The 16,361-nt window shown below is 40.2% G+C and overlaps 1 protein-coding gene across 1 annotated transcript in view; it reads left to right on the top strand.

Annotated features, from left to right (window-relative positions):
* galnt12 (polypeptide N-acetylgalactosaminyltransferase 12) overlaps positions 1–16,361 on the top strand; it is a 48,990-nt gene that overhangs the window by 1,162 nt on the left and 31,467 nt on the right. Inside the window, exons 2-3 of the mRNA XM_033042825.1 lie at positions 7,351–7,520; positions 12,648–12,837. Coding sequence (XP_032898716.1) covers positions 7,351–7,520; positions 12,648–12,837 — 360 coding nt within the window. The remainder of the gene's footprint in view (positions 1–7,350; positions 7,521–12,647; positions 12,838–16,361) is intronic.

Genomic DNA, 16,361 nt, shown 5'->3' with positions numbered 1-16,361 from the left:
CTATAATGCATCTGCTAAAATATGAACATTCTAGCTTTTTTTAAATTCACTGAGTTTGTCAGATAAAACTGAGTTATGAAAAAAAATGCTTCTGTGTGAGTTCACACACGTGACCACTCACATTTGACCTCTGACCCTAAACCAACTCAGCATAACAACATTTTCACTTGATAAAATTCGGAAAAAAAAGAATCATATTTACAGTACAAAACAATATACCTGTAATTCTTTCAGAATTAGAAGAGATGTATTCCACAATTTTTCATATTTTTGGTCACACACATGACTATGGGCCTATTGCAAATGAATTTGAATATATTTACCACAGATATCAATGCAGGGGCCTTTAACAATTTAACATGTTAAAATGTTAATTTTTAAAACCATTTTGTATCAGATTTGGATAAATATATGGAAGATACATACGCAGATAGGAACGTAAATTGTGAGTGGGAAAGAGGGGTGTGTGTATTTGTAGGTATGTGACCTAAAATTTGAAGAATTGACCTACAAATAACCTTCCCTGCCCCCTCTCCTCAATTTCCATTTATCTTCTTTGTGCCCACCTGGATGCTTCCTATTTCCTTCCATCTATATTCCTTCCTCTGTATTCACAATTTGTACTTTTCCTTTCCTTGTCTTACTTTTTGTCTTTTCATCTATGGCCATTGTCCACCCATCTGCCAATTAAAAACACTCACCAATATTCACCTCTTACTTGTCAGAGGTAGTCTCGCCCCCATCCCTCATCTAGATTTCTCCCCACACCCGTTCTCTCCCATTACCATCAGTCTGAAGGTAGATCCCTACCTGAAATCTTGCCTATCCATGTTCCCCAGCGATGCTGCCTGACCTGCTGAGTTGCTTACACACTTTTTTTTTGTAAGCCAATATTTGCAGTTCCCAGTGTCTTCATTTTACCCATCATCCATTGATTCAAGTTAGAATACATCAAGTAAATTTTATGGGACTGCACAGAGGAAGGCGTATTTGTACTTTGCAGTGTGAACAGCTGCAAGGACAATTTATTTTATCTAACAATTGTCAGTTCCGGCTTGGACGTACGTGGCATTTGTGCACATAATAGCACCTTTCAAGGTCTGCAAAACTGAATGTTGTTGCCTACTAGTAAACATTGTGCATAATTCTGCTCAACAGTAATACCACATATTTAGCATAACAATGTTGTCGCAGATTTGATAATAGAACCAGATGCAAGATGAAGTAAACCTGATGGATGATAATATGGAAAGAATAGTTAGTTTCTGAAGACACAAGCAAGAGTTATGATACAATACAATAGAACTTTATTTATCCCAGGAGGGAAATTGATCTGCCAACAGTCATACAAAATACATGAAATTAAAGTGATGAGTGGAAAGGCTTGGGGATGTGCAAAGATTGGGGGGGGGGGGGGGGGGGGGGGGGGGGAAGAGTCGGCCTCGGTCTACCCCAAGTCAAAAAGGAAGAGGAGTTTTAAAGTTTGATAGCCACAGAGAAGAAGGATCTCCTTTGGTGTTTTGTCCTGCATCTTGGTGGAACCAGCCTATTGCTGAAGGTACTCCTCAGGTTGAGCAGTGTGTCATGGAGGAGGTGAGCTGTATTGTCCAGGGGACAATTCTTCAGACTAGTTATTCGCTGAAGTTGAATTCTCAGCAACTGAAAGGAAGTTTAGTGAATCGGGCCACTTCTGCATGTGAACCACGTCTGCGTGAGGAACTGAGTTCCAGGTGAGCAGTTTACAAGCCAGGAAAGTGGAATATTAAGTTTGTTAGAGTGAAGGACAAGGACGGTAGGCGTAAAAAAAGCTTGGATGATGAGGGAAATTGAGGCTCTGGTCAAGAGTAACAAGGAGGCATGGGGCTGGTATAGGCAGCTGTGATCAAAGGTATCCTTGGAGGCGTTTTGGTAACAACAAGCTAAAAAAGGAAAGGTAATGCAAGCTAAAAAAGGAAATCAGGAGGGCAAAAAAGGGGACAGGAGATAGTTCTGGCAGATTATATTAAGGATAATCACATGAGATTTTATAAGTACATTAAGGGAAAAAGTGGTAACCAGAGAGAGAAAGGGACCCCTCGGGAATCAAAGCGGTCAACTCTGTGGAGCCACAGGATATGGGTAAGGTCTTCAATGAGTATTTCTCCTCTATTTTTACTGGAGCAAGACATGAGAACTGGGCAACGTGGGGCAGTCAATGCAAATGTCTTGAGGGTGGTCAGTATTGCGGTCATGGAGGTGTTGAAGGTCCCAACATGTATGAAGGTAGACAAATCTCCTAGGCCTGCTCAAATATATCCCAGGACACTGTGGGAAGCTAGAGATGAAATTGCAGGTGCCCTGGCTGATTGGAGAGTGGCAAATAGTGTGCCTCTATTTAAGAAGGGCTGCAGGGAAATGTCTGGGAATTACAGGCGGTGAGTCTAATATCTGTGGTCAGAAAGTTACTGAAGCATATTCTATGTGATAAGTTATACATGCATTTAGATGGACAAGAGCTGATTAGGGATAGTCAGCACAGTTTTGTACATGGAAGATCTTGTCTCATAAATCTGATTGAGTTTTTTGAAGATGTGACCAAAAAGGTCGGTGAGGACAGAGCTATAGATGTTGTACATATGGATTTCAGCGAGGCATTTGATAAGCCTCCACGTGGTAGGCTGCTCCAGAAGGTTAGATGGGATCCAAGGAGAGATAGTCAAATGGATAGAAAGAAAATTGCCTTCATGGAAGGAAGCAGAGGGCAATAGTGGAAGATACATTTTTGGACTCAGCATGGAAACAGGCTCTGTGGCCCATGTTGACCAACATGCCACATCTACACATCTGAACTAAGCTGTCATCATCAGTAGAGATCTAATTATTTTTAATGTACCCACACTTTGCCAGAAGGGCAATAAGACAAGGGTTGATCCCTTTACATGAATTGTACTAATCAAGATGATTCGTACAAGATATGATTGCATATTGAAATGCATTAACTTTGCTTAAAATAAATAAGTACAATTATAAAAAATGAAAAAAAAGTAAGTAACCTGACCTGCGGATAAGATTGAAGTTTACCAGAATTGATATATGGCACTGGAGGGCAGTAGTAGTATTTTTGACACAAGTGTAGTCACTTTAATTGCAGATACATAACTGAGCACAGTCTGTCAAAACTCAGTAATAATTATTCCCTGAATAAATACTCCTATGCAGGTCTGGTTTGTTGGATTTGTCTTTGTGGATGCCTGAATTATTTAAAAAATCACCTCAACACAACAACTTTCCATGTCTCCTTAACATTTTGCACTGATACCTGATTAAAAATAGTTTTTTTCCCCAAATGGCTGGATTGTTTATAAAGTATGCATCCACAGTTTATCAAGTGTGCATACAAAGAAGTTGTTTATTGAAGGTCGGTAATGTCGGATTGGGGGAATAAATTTAATTTCACAACTTGAAGACTGCTGATATAAAATGCGATAGAACTCGTGGGTGTATCCACACCTTTCAGTGAGTTCTTTGTTTCTTTTGTCCTTGATATTAAATCTTAGATAATTGCTTCATCCTCTTTACAGTAATCCTTATTACAAGATATTTGGCAGTGCAGGTGCTAATGATAATGCTTCAGTTAGAATGCCTGGGTCTTTTCCCCAGGATATGGAAATCAAGGACTAAAGGGCACATGTTTAAGATGAGAGGGGGACAATTTAAAAGGGATCTGAGGTGCAGCAGTTTCTGCACAAAGGGTGATGGGTATGTGGAATGTGTTCCCGGATAAAGTAGTTGTGGCAGGTACAACAGCAACATGTAAAATACACTTGGACAGGTGCATGGATAGGAAAGGTTTGGAGGGATGTGGGACTTATTGAGGCAACTTGGCATTGATAGGTTGGGCCGAAGGGCATGTTTCCATGCTGAAAAGTTGCAATATGTATATGTATACTATGGCTATCTGACTAAAGAATGTTTGCTGATATGAGGATGGCTATATTTCTAAAGGTTTGTATTAATCTACTTAGTCTCTGTTTAAAAACGTCAAATTTATTTTGAGTTCTGTGATTCTATGAAATGTTCAATTCGGTCATCACAAGGATATGACTGGTTTCATAGCATCATTTGTGACAGGTACTCTTTTGATTCCTACAGAATTTGCAGATTGCAATAGAAGAATGTGGTTTAATTCAGCTTAGAAGAAAAAAATATCATAAATAGTTAAAAGTCAGGAAAAGGTTTTGAAAACAATTCAAACTTTAAAGGAGAAATTGTCAGTTTGCTGGTAATTAAACCTTTTAGTTTGATAGTGATTGGGTCTGGTGTTTTGGTAGGAAACAGACAAAAAATTGGACTGTGTCTAGACATTTCCCTCAGAGATAAAATAGCATTGCTTCTTCAGATTATATCTGAAAACCTAGTAAAAAAACAAGTTTGAAATAATTATTCATTGTCCAAGGGTGAAATACTTTTATTGTTGAATGTAAGGGTGGCTGGAAGAATGGAATGCAAAAGGTGGTAATATTTATGTAGTATTGGAGCTAGGAGTTGGCATGATTTACAGCTTGTGATGGAAGGATGATCTTGAGCCATGCAAATTTTGGGCTGACGAAGAAGTTGTTAATGGACTGTGCATGATGTTAAAATCTGTGCACACAATAAACCGTGTTTGCTGGGTTTTGGCAATCTGCAAGATTTTCAGAGATATTGCTTCAAGTAATTTGCAAGACACATTGATTTATAATTAAGGTGCAATGACATGAAAATGACAGTAACATATGGTGAATAAATAATTGTTTCCCATTACATTATACTTAGTGATTTGTTGGTTGAATCCCACAACTCCATTGTTCCATGAAAACTAAATAATCAGGCTGGGTTTTGTTTCTACATGTATTCCATACACATTTTGATTATACTTTTCCTACCTTAGTCTTGTAACTCATATCAAGCTTCCTCCCTATTTTCTCTGATTATAAGCCATGGAAGCACAATCTAAAAATAAGAACAAAAACATTTCTTTATCGGGCAAATAACAGTAGGAGTTTGTCCCAATCAGTACCCCATATCCCCTGACTCCGCTATCTTTAAGAGCTCTATCTAGCTCTCTCTTGAAAGTATCCAAAGAACCGGCCTCCACTGCTCTCTGAGGCAGAGAATTCAACAGACTCACAACTCTCTGTGAGAAAAATTGTTTCCTCGTCTCCGTTCTAAATGACTTGCCCCTTATTCTTAAACTGTGGCCCTTGGTTCTGAACATCGGGAACATGTTTCCTTTAGTGTGTCCAAACCCTTAATAATCTTATATGTTTCAATAAGATATCCTCTCATCCTTATAAACTCCAGAGTATACAAGCCCAGCCGCTCCATTCTCTCAGCATATGACAGTCCCGCCATCCCGGGAATTAACCTTGTAAACCTACGCTGCACTCCCACAATAGCAAGAATGTCCTTCCTCAAATTAGGGGATCAAAACTGCACACAATACTCCAGGCGTGGTCTCACTCATTGATGTATATTGTAAATAGCTGCGGTCCTAGCACTGAGCGCCAGCACCAGTGACGTTTCGGGTCGAGACCCTTCTGTGCAGTCATTTGGGAATTCCAGTGCAAAACTACTTGGAAGCATCCTGATCCAATTAGCAAGAGTACTTGCATACTTGTCCACCTGGACCATTTGACTTGCAGCAGAGCAATTCGATCGGTGTAATTCCTCCAAGTTTTTTCCAGTAGCACCACAATTTGTTCTGTCCGTTGATTCTTTTGTCTCTTGCCTACAGTAAAAGGTAATTTACTGTGGTCTGTCAACCTGTCAGCATCTGGTTGATGTGGTAGGTAACCAGAGCACGTGCACCATCTCAATGGCCACGAGGAAAATATTCAAACTATTAGACGCAATACCCAAGATTTGAATTTGAGAGGTTTGATAGGGATTAGTGTTATTTAGTTTGGAATTAAACACTATTGGAGGCTGATGTAATTTTAGTTTTCTTTAGTTATTTAAACATGTTTGTGGACCAGAGCATGGAAGTGTAAAATTGGTACCTTTAACAGAACTAGAAATGACCAGAAATCGTGTCCCCATAACTCAAAGATAATGATGTAATTGTTGTTTAATGTGTGATTTGCAGTCATTCAGATTCCAATAGTATAGTTTCACACAGTTCAAAATTAATAAGGTCAAAGTTCACTCTTGACAGAATTTATGTTTTCATTTGAGATGTTGACTTAAATCTTGTATAGGGATTTATTTTATCAAATTTGAATAATTTACTTTAGACAGAACAAGGTTGAAGCTCGAACCACCTTGGTCTCTGTAACTCAGTTATGAACTACATTAATTTGTTGGCAAAAAATTATTTCTAGCTAAAGATGCGATAATTAAATTATTGGTGTTGTATCTGAGATCTGGAGTAATAAACTATTGCACAAGAATATACCAACATAGTAATTTGCAGATCTGAGTTTATTAAAAAAAATATATACTGTTTGTACAAGTTGACCATAGAGTTTTCAGATTGTTTTGGCAAAAGTCATCAAGTTTAGGTTTCCCTTGGAGAAGGAATGCTCCATCTACAACAATTTAGCTTAACTGATTGCAGTTCCAAAGCAATACAGATGACTTTTAACTGTTCGCTGGTGCCATATTCTTGGAGCAATGAGGGTTGTCTATTCATTCGAAGCTGGCAAGGGTGTCATTATTTGGGGGGGAGTGAGCAGGGTGGGAGCAGAATAACCTGTATGCGATTACTTAATGAAGAAGAGCTATTGATTTCAGATTATCAGTAATCTTTTGAAAGGGAAATTTTGCCCTCATGTTATTATGAATCCTGAAACCTTATTACTGCACTTGACCAATAAATTAAAAACTTGAGATAAGGTGTTTGTGAACTCGTGTGGTTTCTGGGAAAGAACTTCATTCACTGAAGTCATTGACTCTTTTGAAGGAAAAATAGGGAATCGTTTTGCTTTCCCTGAAGAATACACCAAACCAAACTAGATTTGTATTGTGCTTGATCTTAAAATAATCTGTATGCGCTGAACATAGTCACACTAGGTAAATGTATGATCTTGTGCACTTGTGAATTCCTTGAGATAATTTATTTTGACATTTGTTGAGTTTATTTTTCAATTATTGTTTCCTTAAGTCACATTTTTAAAATAACTTTTGAATCAATTTTTAAAAAATATTGTTGAACGATTTATCCCTTGGAAATTAAAATTGGCAATAGTTAGCTTTTTTGAGTTTTTTCCCATAATATTGACATATTAAGTAAGAAAAATAATTTACACAAGTGAGTGTATCAAGCTTCAACAATGTTCGCATGTCTATTGCAAATGATTGCACTTAACGTTTGTTATATTGCATCTTCAGATGTAAAGAGAAGAAATATGACTATCGAAACCTTCCAACCACCTCTGTGGTGATAGCATTTTATAACGAGGCCTGGTCAACGCTCCTGCGGACACTTCACAGTGTTCTTGACACTTCACCTGACATCCTATTGAAGGAGATTATCATAGTGGATGATTACAGTGAGCGAGGTAGATATAACTTTCATCAATTACATTGTCTGGATGGTATGTTAAAGTATGTACATGTGGGACATGTTTGGTTTCAGCTTTTCAAGCACTTTAAAAAATAAACTGCTTAACTGCCCAGTTGAAGATGAATGATGACATATCTCAATCGAGTCCATAAATATTCAACTACGTGATTGATATTGCTAAAAGTGATATCCTTCTGTTGGTGTTTTCATCCAGGTGCAGAACATGCCAATAAAGTTCTCCATCTTCCTTAGATTTTATTTCCTATAAGAAGAAATTATGTTGTAGAGATGTGTGTAGCTCCACCTCTTCTCTGCAAGTCTACTTGCAGTCAGTTTTTCTTGTAGCCCTGTTTTCTCAGTAAATTCTGGCTTTTTTTCAAAACTGACTGTATTTGAACCCTATTTGTTGTTACATTGCATGACGTATCTCCCTTACTCCGCCCCGATAAATCTGGCGCTTTTATTTGCAATTGGTTGATTTAAAATGACACTTTTGACATTTTAAAATGCAGCTCTCATTTTCCATTGCTTTTGGATTTATTGTACTTGAAAACAGAATGTAGTACCAAAGCCTTCAACCTCTAGTGTATAACTACTCAGTTTACAATGTTCTCTGTCAATTCTCAATAGCCTTGAATTCTCTCATCTTTTCAAGAGTTATCTTTAAATATCCTGAGTGATAGTCACCACAACGATCCAAGGGAGACAATTAGAGAGGTTCAATTTACATCTCAGTTTTGAATAACTTCCCCATATCCTGCAACTATATATCTTCAGTCTGAAGAATGTTCCTGTCCAAAATGCTGTCTACCTATTCCATCTACAATTGCTGCCTGACCTGCTGAATTTCTCCAGTATTGTGCTTTGTATTTTGCTCAAGCTTCCAGCATTGCAAGATTGCTTGTCTCTATACCTTTGTATGATATATAGACGCAAAATGCTGGAGTAACTCAGCGGGACAGGCAGAACCGTAGAGAAGGAATGGATGGCGTTTTGGGTCGAGACCCTTCAGACTGATGTCGGGAGTGGGCAGTACAATGATAAGGAAGTGTATAGATGAGGAAGTGTAAGGTTTGAAAATGGGACAAAGGGAATGGAGATCAAGATCGAGATCAAGTTAGTTGGGAGAAGCAAACAAAGCAAACAGATAAAATGTAGTCAGAGACAATAAGACTGGTCGGAGAAGGGGGAGGGTACAGAGAGAGAGAGAGAGAGAGAGATGGAAAGCAAGGGGTACTTGAAGTTAGAGAAGTCAATGTTCATTCCGCAGGGGTGTAAGCCCAAGCGAAATATGAGGTGCTGTTCCTCCAATTTGCGCTCTGAAAACGGAGGAGGCCCAGGACAGAAAGGTCAGTGTGGGATGGGAGGGGGAGTAAAAATGTTGAGCAACCGGGAGATCAGATCAGCGAAACAATATTTAAAATGATATTTTATATATTTTCACCTGGAAGAAAATGTCATTGTCTATCCTAAGAAATTTGTATGTTTTAATAAGATCACCCCTCATTCTTCTGATCTCTTTGGAAGTATAGAGATCTAATTCCTTTAGCCATTTGCGATAGGACAATATGCTAATTCCAGATATTAGTATACCCTATTTTGAATAAGGGGAACAAAACTGCTGTAATCTAGGTTTGGCCTCATCAGCACCTGTATGCAGTGCCCTCCATAATGTTTGGGACAAAGACCCTTCATTTATTTATTTGCCTCTGTACTCCACAATTTGAGATTTGTAATTGAAAAAATCACATGTGCACATTGTCAGATTTTATTAAAGGGTAATATTTTTAATTTTGGTTTCACCATGTAGAAATTACAGCTGTATTTATACATAGTCCTGCCCTTTGTTTGGGAGACATGGCTTCACAGGTGTTTATAATTGCTTAGGTGTGTTTAATTGCCTCCTTAATGCAGGTATAAGAGAGCTCTCAGCACCTAGTCTTTCCTCTAGTCTTTCTATCACCTTTGGAAACTTTTATTGCCGTTTATCAACACGAAGACCATTGTTGTGCCAATGAAAGGCAAAGAAGCCATTATGAGACTGAGAAACAAGAATAAAATTGTTAGAGACATCAGCCAAACCTTAGGCTTACCAAAATCAACTGTTTGCAACATCATTAAGAAGAAAGAGAGCACTGCACTGGCGAGCTTACTAATCACAATGGGACTGGCAGGCCAAGGAAGACCTCCACAGCTGATGACAGAAGAATTATCTCTATAATAAAGAAAAATCCCCAAACACCTGTCCGACAGATCAGAAACACTCTTCAGGAGTCAGGTGTGGCTTTGTCAATGACCACTGTCAGCAGAAGTCTTCATGAACAGAAATACAGAGGCTACAATGCAAGATACAAACCACTGGTTAGCTTCATAAATAGGATGGCCAGGTTACAGTTTGCCAAGAAGTACTTAAAAGAGCAACCACAGTTCTGGAAAAAGGTCTTGTGGACAGATGAGACGAAGATTAACTTATATAAGAGTGATGGCAAGAGCAAAGTATGGAGGAGAGAAGGAACTGCCCAAGAGCCAAAGCTAACCACTTCATCTGTGAAACACGGTGGTGGGGGTGTTATGGCCTGGGCATGTATGGCTGCTGAAGGTACTGGCGCACTTATCTACATTGATGATACAACTGCTAATGGTAGTAGCATAATAAATTCTGAAGTGTATAGGCATATCCTATTTGCTCAAGTTCAAACAAATGCCTCAAAACTCATTGGCCGACAGTTCATTCTACAGCAAGACAATGATCCCAAACATACTGCTAAAGCAACAAAGGAGTTTCTCAAAGCTCAAAAATTGTAAATTCTCGAGTGACCAAGCCTTTTATATGCTGGAGAAAACTGAAGGGGACTAGTCCCAAAAACAAGTATAAGCTAAAGATGGCTGCAATACATTCCTGGCAGAGCATCACCAGAGAAGACACCCAGCAACTGGTGATGTCCATGCAGTCATTGCATGCAAAGGATATGCAACAAAATCCTAAACACGACTACTTTCATTTACATTACATTGCTGTGTTCCAAACATTATGGTGCCCTGAAATGGGGGGACTATATATAAACACTGCTGTAATTTCTACATGGTGAATCCCAAATGTATAAAAATTGCCTTTATTAAAATCTGACAATGTGCACTTTAACCACGTGTGATTTTTTTTTTTTCTAAAACACATCTCAAATTGTGGAGGACAGAGGCAAATAAATAAATGATGGGTCTTTGTCCCAAACATTATGGAGGGCACTGTATTCTTAATAATATTTTCCTCATTCAAAACTACAGTTCCCGTACGTAATGACCAATGTTTCATTTGCCTTCCCAACTTGTTTACTGGTGGCAATTGCAAATTGTGCATAAGAACACCTTCATCTCTGGACTCGTATTCCTCCTTTTAGATAATCGTCTGCTTTATGTTCCTCTTACTGAAGTCCACAACCTCACACTTTCCCACATGAAACATCATTTGACAAGTTTTCGCCCACTCATTCAACACTTCTTTATCCAGTTGTAGAGTCCCTATAATCTCCTCGCACCATGTTTTACCACCAATAGGAAACTAATAGTTTCCATGGAACTAACTAAATAAGCACACGTTTGGATCCCAAAGGGCATTATACTTTTGTGCCAAAGACTAGACTATAAGCTAGTATTCATCTTTACTGTTCTTGAAGGTAACTTTTCATTGGTGTTATTTTTCATTCTGTGCCAAACTGAATTGAATTGTAGTGGCTATGACCACAAAACCTTCACATACATCTATCGAAACTGAAATCACAGACTTCTGCACATTTTAGAGAGTACTTCAATGGGATTATTAGGAGCAAGGATTTAGGAAGTAGTGGGGATTCCAAGGTATAATATTATTTTGCTATGTATGGAATCGAACATCCGGAAGTGGCGGCTCGCCTGCAGTCCGTCTGTCTTTACTTTTTTCTGTTTTTTTTGTCTTGTTTTGGTTAAGTTTTAGTTTGTTGGGTTGTGTGGGGGGGGGGTGAAACATGTTCTCTGTCTCTTCCTTCGGGGGAATACGACTTTTTCGTGTCGTATCCCCCTTCTCTGCCTCCGTCTGCGCTGAGGCCTAATGGCGGAGCTGTCGGCCTCCAGCCTGCGACTGACCCCGAGGCTCCGGAGGCAGAGCCAGCCATGACTCACCAACGAGAGGCTGGCCGTCTTCGGGGCTGAGGCAGCGGTGGCCCGACTTGCTGGTGCGGCGTTCTGGCTTTCGGCGACGGCTTGGAGCTGATGCAGCGGGGCTCGGAGCGGAGACTGCGGGACCGGAGCTGGGGCAGCGGCCCGGAGCGGAGACTGCGGGACCCGGAGTTGGGGCGGCGGCCCGGAGCGGAGACTGCGGGACCCGGAGCTGGGGCAGCGGCCTGGAGCGGAGACTGTGGGACCCGGAGCTGGGGCGGTGGCCTGGAGCTGGGGCAGCGGCCCGAAGCGGAGACTGCGGGACCCGGAGCTGGGGGCAGCGGCCCGGAGTGGAGACTGCGGGACCCGGAGCTGGGGCGGCGGCCTGGAGCTGGGGCGGCTGCACGGAGCTGATGTTGTGGCTGGCCGTCTCGGAGCGGAGACGGCGTTCCGGCTTTCGGCGGCGGCGACATCACCACGGAGGTCCGCTGGACTGGAGGGCGGCATCTCCGGCCTGGATCGATCGCCTCAGCGCAGAGGGAGAACAAGGAGGGAAGAGACGGAGACTAAGACTTTGCCTCCATCACAGTGAGGATGTGCTTGGTGAACTCACTGTGGTGGATGTTTAATTTGTGTTTATTGTATGTTTTGTTTTTATTGGTTCTGTGTATGACTGCAGGCAACATAATTTCGTTCAGACCGAAAGGTCTGAATGACAATAAAGGAATCTAATTCTAATTCTAATTAGCAGAATTTTTACCTTCCTGCACAAATTGTGAGAAATATATGAATGTAAATTTGTTTGCCACAAATTGGCGTAATTGTACAATGGAAAAGAAAGAATTAATGGAAGAGTTTTTCAAAAAGAATTATGTATGATTGTGTGAAGCTTGTCATGATCCTTGATTACTTAAATCCTCTTCATAGGTTTTAGGTTTATGCAAAATATTAAACAAAAACATGCTAACGAGTTTAATACTTTTTCTTTTTGCAGAGCACCTAAAGAAGCCTTTGGAGGATTATGTGGCTGATCTTCGCAAAGTCCGATTGATACGTGCTCGAAAGAGAGAAGGCTTGGTTCGTGCACGATTGCTGGGCGCATCAATAGCTACTGGTGATGTTTTGACTTTCTTAGATTGCCACTGTGAGTGCCACATAGGTTGGCTGGAACCATTACTTGAGAGGTAAATTGATGTCTCATGATTGGATATCGCTATGCAAAAGTACTGTCATACTTTTGGATTGATAATGATTTAAAATTGCAAAGCATATACATCAATAAAATTGGCTTTTTGGCAGGATCATCCTAAAATGGCACTCAAGGCACTTCTTGTTTTTTTTGTTTAAAACAATAACCATATAATTTTGCAAAAATAATCCAGATAATGGAAGCAAGAGATGGCCATTCAGCTACTTGTGCCAGCTCCACTCTTCAGTAATGTCACTTCTACCGTATAAATGCAGTGCATATCCTTTCATTCAAGTCCAAAAACCTATCAATGTACTTGTAACTGGAGATTCCAAATCCCTCTCATGCGGAAAATCTCAAGGATTTACTGTTCTCTGGGTGAACTGATTTCAATCTGTCCTGAATGGCCAAGTCACTATTGTGTTGTTGAAACCTTTGATTCGTTACACCCAGCCAAGGGAAACAATATTCTCGCATCAATGGCATCAATCTCCAAGAATTTTGTATATTTCAATGGGACTACTTCTCGTCTCACCAGTGCTCTATCTATTTGCATTAATTGCTCTTCTTGGAAATTAACTTTCAGTATTTACTGTCCAAGATACGCAGCCCCCTTTCCACACTAACACTTTTCAATATCTTGACAATTTAAAGGAAAAATCCATCCTTTTGCATTTACTTTCTCCATGGGATATTTCATCTGGCCTGTTTCTATCCATTAATTTAGTGTGACTGCGTCTCCCTGTAGCCCCTGTATTTCCCTCACAACCCATACTCTCACCCAGTCTTGCCTCGTCCAAACTGATCTAAATTATTGTTATAGCTTGTGATCCCTGTGATACTTATGAAATCTCAGCCTCCCAAGCCAAAAAAAATCCCCCTCTCCGTTTTTGTCTTAAAAATCCTCAGTCTTGCATGAGAATGGGATGGATCAGACTAGGGTGGCACTCAAGCCGCCTCACGTTTTTCATTTAAAACCATAACCATATTCCTTTTTCTTGTGTTCCCTCTGCCGTTTTGGACTTTGAGAACCAATTTTTGGTTGAAGTGAAGTCGTCGAGAAGCCAGGTGCAGATGGAGGCTGCAAAGTCCAGAAGTTTAGGAATTATCTTATTTAGTATTATGGTGTTGAAGGTTGAGTTGTAGTTGATGATCAGTATCCTGAGATAGATGTTCTTATTGTCGAGGTGATCCAGGCTGAATGTAGTGCAAGAGAGATGGGTTCTGCTATAAACCCATTTTTCCTGGATGCGCACTGCTGAGGTTCTAGATTATCTGGAAGACTGGTGCCATTACTAGTCTTTCAAAGCATTTCATTATGCTCATTGTTAGACATACAAGGCAGTAGTCATTGAGGCAGTCACTTTATTTTTCTTGGGGCACTGGAATGATGGAGGCTTCCATTAAACAGATGGAGAAGACGACTGTTGAAGTGAGAGATTGAAGATATTATTGAAGATTGGCACACAATTTTGGATTCTTTGCATTCCAGGAATTCTTATTTCACTTTCCGAGAGAGTTCTTTAGTGAGAACAGATTTGACCTGCCCTTGAGATGAAAGGGAGGAGATGGAGGGTAGGGGGGTTCCTAGGTGGAGCTTTATTTGGCTTTTCAAAATGGGGATAAAAGATAATGAGCTCATCTGCTAGATCTGATGGATATCAACCCCGAACTAGGCTTGCAGCTGATGATAATATTCAGGCCAAGCACCAGTTGAATAGCATCTGCTTGCTTAAGCTGAGCCTCCAGCTTGTTTTGGAAGTCTCTCTTGGTATTCCTGATTGCTTGTGGGGAAAACACTGGATGCCTTGTCTAGTGTGGTATCATCCTTTAAAGCTTGAATCTGGACTTCAGCAGAGAGTGAAGCTTCTTCTTCATCCAAGTTTTCTGGTTAGGATAGACTTTAGTTGTCTTTGTCAATGCAGTCGTCAACACATTCTTCGCAAATTGCTAGCCATCTGTCCTCGGCAAATTTGGCACCTGTGCACTCTGTCCCTTCATCCAAGTATTAATGAAAGTTATAAATAGTTGAGGCCACAATACTGATCCATGTGACACGAGTTACTAGTTGCCAATCCAAAAATGATCTATTTATCGGACTGCTTACTAGTAACCAATCCCTAAACTTTGCTGATAGGTGCATGTGTATACTTGTCTCAGTATACTTGTCCTGTAACTATTTGTGTGGTTTTAACAAATGCCTTCTGGAAAACCAAATTTACAACTACCTGTTCTCCGTTATCCATATTTGCTTGTAACATCAAACTTCAAGCAAATTAGCTAAACGCAATCTCCCCTTGCATAAATAGCACATTGAATTTACCTGATTCTGAAGATTTTTTAATGTCCTGATATCATCTCCTTTATGGATTTGTTTTGTTTTGGCTGAACTAACTGGCCCATAGTTTTCTGCATTTTGTTTTTCTTCTGTCTTGAATTATGGTATTATGTTTCTGCAGAACAAAACTGATTACAGATTTGTTGGGTATTGATTTACACACATTCTACTCCTCCACATCCTCTGTATCTGTAATGAACAGTATACAGGAACATGTATCAAAATTCTATTACTTTAAAATGTCCCGAAGACAACAAAAAATAATGTCAATTATTTCAGATAAACAAGGACAACCTGTTCATTGCATTGTTCTTAACATTGAGAGCCATCTAATTTTGCCTTGGTTGAACTAATGTTTCACAAAAGTTTTATTGTATCCCAAAAAGTTGCATCTTCATTACCTGACACTATTTGAGTTGGCACCAAACAATGCCATTTTTTAAATACATTGACTTATATAGGTAGTGGTCATGGAGTAGTTGTTGGGAAGGTTCATTCTTAACATTAATTTCAGATAGTGATTGGGTGAATATGTTTTTTTTTTGCCCAGCTGCAAAGCTTTCTCTCTCTTGAAGGACCATACAGTAAACCCTTGTTTTAACAGACCGCTTTATTACAAATTTTGGTTTTAGCAGACAGACCTGCCGACCAACCCCCTGCTCATACCCGCCTACCCAGCCTTGCCTTAGATCCCCAGCTTGCAAGGTGCACCAGTAAACTCCTCTTCACCCACTGCACGGTCTGGTTGTTGTGGCTCACATTGTAGCCCCTGAAGACAGGGCTTTCTTTAGGCCTTTGCCACCGTCAGGATGCACTCGTTACTGTGGGGTTCCCTCCTCCTTTAGGGGTAGTTGGTGAGAGGGGCTACAATGTGAGCCGCAACAATAGCCGTTTCAACCGGACCGTGTAACAGCTGGTGAAGATGAGTTTGCTGGTGGAGACCTGTGGAATCGGCTCCTTGTGTTAAGGTGAAACGACACAAGCGCTGGAGTATTCAACAGACTCAGTCAGTCTGAAAAAATGTTCCGAAGTCACCTATTCATGTTCTCCAGAGATGCTGCCTGACCTGTAGATTTCCTCCAGTCCCCAGACCTTCTGTGTATTAACTATCATCTGCAGTTCTTTGTGTCAACTACAGACAATAATGCCGTTCTCGGATATAGTGGACAGTTGGCAATAAC

This window comes from Amblyraja radiata, chromosome 2 (genome assembly GCF_010909765.2).
Source record: "Amblyraja radiata isolate CabotCenter1 chromosome 2, sAmbRad1.1.pri, whole genome shotgun sequence".
Classification (NCBI taxonomy): domain Eukaryota; kingdom Metazoa; phylum Chordata; class Chondrichthyes; order Rajiformes; family Rajidae; genus Amblyraja; species Amblyraja radiata.
Note: the sequence above shows the minus strand (reverse complement) of the source record. Positions and strands in the feature narration are given on the sequence as shown.